Here is a 5,955-nt window from a genome sequence, read left to right as displayed (position 1 = left end):
GATACCAATGAATGTATATTTGAAGGTCGTCAGAATACTATTCATCATTATTGGACCAATTGAAAATGGAAATCGCCGAAAAACGACCGCATTTGAAGAAGAAAAAACTGCTTTATCATCACGACAATGCGCCTGTTCATTCATGCTTAGTTGCACAAGCAACTTTGCATGAAATCGGCTTCGAATTGCTTCCTCAGCCACCGTACTCACCAGACCTGGCCCCCAGCGACTATTACTTGTTCCCTAACCTGAAGAGATGGCTCACCGGTAAGCGTTTTTACTCAAATGAGTTCATAGCTGAAACTGAGGCGTATTTTGGAGACCTTCCGATCGAGTACTTTTCGGACGGTATCAAAAAGTTAGAAAATCGTTGGACTCGCTGTATCGACCTAAAAGGAGAGTATGTTAAAAAATAAAACCGACTTTGGCCAAAAAAACGTCTCCGTGTTTCATTTTTCAGGGACTTATCAGACTGCCTAGTAACAAACAGGATAGGTCCTAATACCGATCCCCAAGGGACTCCACGAGTTACCGGAAGCCAATTAGATAAATTATTTTTATCATGATCAAATACCGTTTGTTGTCTATTAAGAAGATAGGACGAAAATTATGCTAAAACCTTATTTGAGCTTTTTTGCTTGGATATAATTTTCTCGGAAACCTTAGAGGACGTACATAAAAGACAGAATCCTATTATCACCCAGAGAAACAGGGTTCTTAACTTTAGGGGCGAATGATCGATTTTCTCCATTGCGCAGGAAATAGACATGAATTGATGGAATTATTAAGAATGTTCACGAAGTGAGAAAGAAACTAACTAAGAACTAACGTCCATGAAAGAAACAAGAGAAATCCGTTTTACGTGCATTTTGTGATGTAGTCGGTGGCAGAAGGGAATATGACGAGGATATATTCAAAACAGAATGGTAATAAGTATTGAAATCTTCAACAGACCTATGCAAAAATCCTTTATTATTTTTCTTTAGGTAAAGTCTACAGGATTGCCTCCTTTTATATTGTCCTTTAAATCTACCTTAGTGCAGGAAACAATTTCAGTTAGAACAAGAGTTACAAGGCATTAAAGTAAAGACCCCGAATTAATTTGTAGAACTAATACATAGCTATTACTTACAAATCTTTACGCTTCTAATCTAAGCGATTTTCATTTACTTTTTCTTTCACTTCTCTTGTACCTCCATTTTGCCATTTTTTTCATACGCATTCTTCCCCTAATCTATCATCTCCTAGAATCTTTACCACATTCTTTTGTCAGATTCCTTAATCTTCCATTCCTCTCCTACATCCTTCCCATACATGCTCCCATATTTCCTCCTCCCATTTACATATTCTGCACTCTTTTCTCGTCCTTTTCCCATTACATCCCCTTACTTACCTTGCTTTCCAATCTTAATCTTGCTATTCTGGTCCATCTTCTCTCTCCCGATCCCTTTTCGAAATACTTTGGTACTCCTACCTTTTCTATAATATTATATCATTTCTTGTATTTTGAGTTCTCAGACATCCCTCATTTTTCTATTAATTGTCTTTCCCTCCTTTTTTTCCTAATTCTTCATAATTTACTCCAGTCCCGTCTTTTATGTCTCTAGCATTAGAGAACTCCCTCCTTTCTTCTTTCTATCGCTTTAATTCTATCGCCTTCCTTCTCATCTGTTCTACCACCATTAAACCCTCTCTCGCTAACTTTCCTCCCTTTCCGCGCTAGTACACAATTTATCACTTTGCGCTACTTCTCTCACCATATATTATGACGTCCTCCACCTACTCCTAGTGCCCACCATACATAACATTCTAGTAAACTTTCAATATTTTTCCTTTTTTCCATCCCCATATTGTGCTCCATAACTTAATACCGGCCATCTTTACGTAACAAATAACCACAATCTCCTTCAATTTTTTAAATCTTCTTTTTCCTGTTCCCCATATCTGTTCCATTACCCGTGCTGTTTTTTTAATCTTTTCTGTTGTATGAGTTTTATGATCTCCATTCGTTTGGAAGAAATATCCCAAATATTTCAACTCCTTGCCTTCTTCTAACTTTATTTTCTTTTATTTCTACGCCAATTCAAACCCAAATAATGCCCGCCATTTCTTTTCCATCCTTAGACATCTACACTATATCGTGTACATATGCCAGTGTGTACATCTTTTCTTTCCCTATGATAACTCCTCTCTAAACTTTTTTCATTATTTCTTCTTCCAAGCCTGATATTATTATTTTAAATAAAATTGGGCTCAGAGAATATCCTTGCCTCACTCCTCTCACCAACCAGAAACTAGCTCCAACTTTCTCTCCTACCTTCATCCTGCTTTTAGCCTTCCTAAAAATTACCTGTACTCTCTTTATTAATACCTCTCTTACCCCCTTTTCACCATAACTTTTCTGCGTGCCTTTGAATCCTCTTATTTACTAGATAGTTCAGTACATATATGTTGCCCACCACACACATTCCTTCTCTAAACCCTGTCTGATTCAGTGGCTCTAGCTTTTTTCCTTTGACTTCTTCCTTCTGCACTTTTTACCTTCGTTTCCTATTTATCTATATTTCTATTACTTTTTTCTTTATCTAATTCCCCTCTGTCCCACTAAGCATTTATATTCTGCTTCCTTGTCTCCCGCTATATTTTTGTTTAAGATACACCATTCCTATTCCTCCAAGCTCTTTAACAACTTCTTTCCCTCCCAATTCAGAACCTAATCTTTAAATTTTCTTCCTCTATTTTCTCCCCATTCCCTTCCTCCTCTCTCTCCTACTAACGCATTGAAATAATCACCTTTTATAAGCCTAATCTCTTCTTTTTTTTCTTTCGTTATTTCTGTCATCTCCTCTACTTTCTCCTTTATATCAACGTTCACATAAACCCCCACTATCTTCCACTTCTCTCCTCTCATTTTTAACTCTTCTACTATTAATCCCTGTTTCTCTTCTTTCCTCTCTTTCTTATCATATTCAAGTATAGTATCCTCCATTCTTCCCTGAATTCCTTTCTGATCTCTTTTGTCTCCTTACTATTTCTTATTTTCTTATCTCCCGTTACTTTCTCTCCTAGTTTCCCGGCACCTGATTTTACTATCTCTTCTCTTTCTTTATCCCAATTCTACCATACTCCGCCTTTTTTTATTCTCCTATAGATAACCCATGTTCTTACTCTCTTTTTTCTTTCCTCTTCCGCTATTTTCCTTAACTTATACTGCATCTTTCTTTTTACACATGTCAAATCATACTCTTTTCTCTCCGAGCTTCCATATAACAAACTCTTCTTTGTCATCACTTCGCTCTTATGTTCTCATTTTTTAGTTTCACCAGTACCATTTTCTCCCCTCTTCGATTTTCCCTTCCTACAGTTTACACTTCCTCTATCTCTATCTTAGCATCAGTCCTTTTTAATACACCCTCCACTCCTTTCTTCAGCTCCTTCCCATCGAATCTTAGACCATGTATAACTATGTTTCTTTTATTTTCCCCCTCTCTTTCTTTTATATTCTTTGTTATATTTCTCGCAGCCTTTCCTTCTGCGTTATTCTCACTCTCACCCCCTCCAAACTCCCAGTTCGAGCTTTCTATCTTCTTTATTTTACCTTGCATCTTCTCTGCTTTTTTATTAGTAGCTTTCTGCTTTTCTACTTTTTGTTTCAATGTCTGCATCCTCTTCTCTAACTTTTCCCTGACTTCTTCTCATTTCTTTCCTAAGTTTAGCCATATCTCGCCTAACCTTTTTCCTTATTTACTCTATGCTTTTTTCTTCCTTTGCTTTATATATCCCCATTACTTATATCATAATTTCATGAGTTTCTTACAGCCTTTTATCTTTAATCGAATCTTTAGTTTCATCTCCGTTTTCTTCAGTTCTCTCACTATTTTTATCTTCCCTCTCGTCCTTCTGATGAAAGCTTCGATCGATCCCACGCTTTTTGCTCTCAATCTCTACTTTTCAACTGTTTTTCTGTACTTTCCCCTTGCCTTCCTTTCTTTGATCTCCCCATTCGGCGTGCTAATAACTTCCTGCTCTAAATACGTTTTTTCCTCGATGCTACTCGTTCCGATATTCATGGATCCAATTCAAACGCTCCCTTCTTCTATCCTACCCTGCCTCTATCTATCGTCGGGGTCTGGTACCTGTCTTGCCTTTCTCCGTCTCTACCCCACCCTGCTATTACCAATTCAGTCAATCCAGTTCTCGCACCCTGTCACAAATCTCAAACCAACCTAACTTTAACATCTATACAAATCTGTCTCAATTCTCAGAAAGGTCTTACCCCCTTATCAATCTCACAATCTCTCAATCAATCTCTAACAAACAAACCCTTCGACACACTTCCACAATCCACTCACCTCAAATTTCATCACAAACATCAGAAAAACTCAGCATCAACAATTCCCGCTACCTCACACTTTTATGTCGCAAACGAAAATCTTCAAGATGTGTTTTCCTTTAAATTTATTTTTCATTTCTTAAATCAATTATTTAGGATAAGAAAAAAAAGTCTCAGACAAATCTTTTCCCTCTACTTTATATACACTATAGATGGGATGCAAAAATGTGCAAAAGAAATTTCATGCATGTTATCCTAATCTAATTAATTCTGGAAGGAAATTCGCAAAATACCCATAAGCAATGCATAAAAATCGATTATAATAATATGCTTTTTTTTGCAAAAACTATCAAAAAATTGCATAGGACCTCCTTTTCACGTTAATGGACTTAACATTCCCTTCATTGAATCGTTTTTGGATCTGGGACTGATACTAATTCGAACATTGTCTTGGAAGTAGTTGACCAGTAAAATATGTAGGAAAAGTTTCCTACAGGAGTAGCATAGTGTATTGAGTAATGTAAATTGAAGCTCCTCAGTATCTTTACAAATTTTTCGGTTTTTAGACAAGAAACTTAATTTTCAATTCAGACTTTGTGAAAAATAGTACAGAAACAACTCACTGGTAGGACATGATTTAAACCCACTTTTAAATATATCACGTAATAGCCGACTGTGCATATTAAAACATTTTTTCTCATATAAACGGGGTAAAAATTTCTTTTTCAACTCTCTAAACGCAAATAAAACACTGCTTGACCGATCTAGCTCAAAATCATATCAGACCTGGGTATCAGTGGGATCTACGATTCGTCAAAATATCATGATTTTATTTTCATTTTCATCTTTTAGTTTTCGATATATGGTAAACAGAAAAAAATTGCTTACAAACGCATATGAATATCTGTTTTGAATAGCATTTTTAAGGTCCTGGGACAGAGCTATAACGAAATATGAAAAACGTAGATTTCAAAAGGTTTGTAATTACAAAACCTCCCTCTATGAGAAGAAACATTACTTAAAAGTATGGTTATAAGAGAGTTTATGATCGCTCCTGGGTGAATTGATAGAAAACATATGTATAAGCACTATGTACAGTAGGGTGGTCCAAAAAACGTTTTTCAAGCTCCAAAAATGGAAACGAGGGAAGGGGGGGGGGGTGCCTTGCGCTCTAGAGTCCAAAAAATGCCAATCCATTTTGGGACCAGCCTAATATACAGCGCCCTCCTTAGTCTACATTAGAATTCTGTACTCCACTCTCTAGTGACACCTCAACCATCTTAATTAATAATAATTAATATATTGCTGTAAGTTTTTATTTAGGAAATCCTTTCAATATTCATACAAAATTAATTAAATTTAGTACTTTTACAGCTTTATAAATATTGAACCATCGGCTGCAGATGAAGATCGAGAGATTCTTAAAGTGAACAATAAAGCTAATCACCAAAATTTAAATCTGGCTGATGAAAAAATTTCCGCCATTCGAAGTACTATTATTACTGGGGAAGAGGAAAGCAATCATTTTAACGTGACAAACTCTACATTTAGTCCCATTGTATCAACTGACCTCTGGGCTGACCTAAACGCAGGAAAGAGTATGGTATGTATAAGCAGTCTGC

The 5,955-nt window shown here is 36.3% G+C and overlaps 1 protein-coding gene across 6 annotated transcripts in view; it reads left to right on the top strand.

Annotated features, from left to right (window-relative positions):
- LOC117183102 (membralin) overlaps positions 1-5,955 on the top strand; it is a 429,991-nt gene that overhangs the window by 85,739 nt on the left and 338,297 nt on the right. For all 6 annotated transcript variants that reach the window (XR_004468345.1, XM_033376274.1, XM_033376271.1 and 3 more), the window contains one exon: positions 5,708-5,936. Coding sequence is in view for 5 of the 6 variants with exons in the window: in XM_033376274.1 (XP_033232165.1) it covers positions 5,708-5,936 (229 nt within the window). In the remaining variant the exon portion in view is untranslated. The remainder of the gene's footprint in view (positions 1-5,707; positions 5,937-5,955) is intronic.

Source organism: Belonocnema kinseyi, chromosome 2 (genome assembly GCF_010883055.1).
Source record: "Belonocnema kinseyi isolate 2016_QV_RU_SX_M_011 chromosome 2, B_treatae_v1, whole genome shotgun sequence".
NCBI classification, from domain to species: domain Eukaryota; kingdom Metazoa; phylum Arthropoda; class Insecta; order Hymenoptera; family Cynipidae; genus Belonocnema; species Belonocnema kinseyi.
The sequence above is the reverse complement of the archived record's forward strand: the minus strand, read 5'-3'. Positions and strand labels throughout refer to the sequence as shown.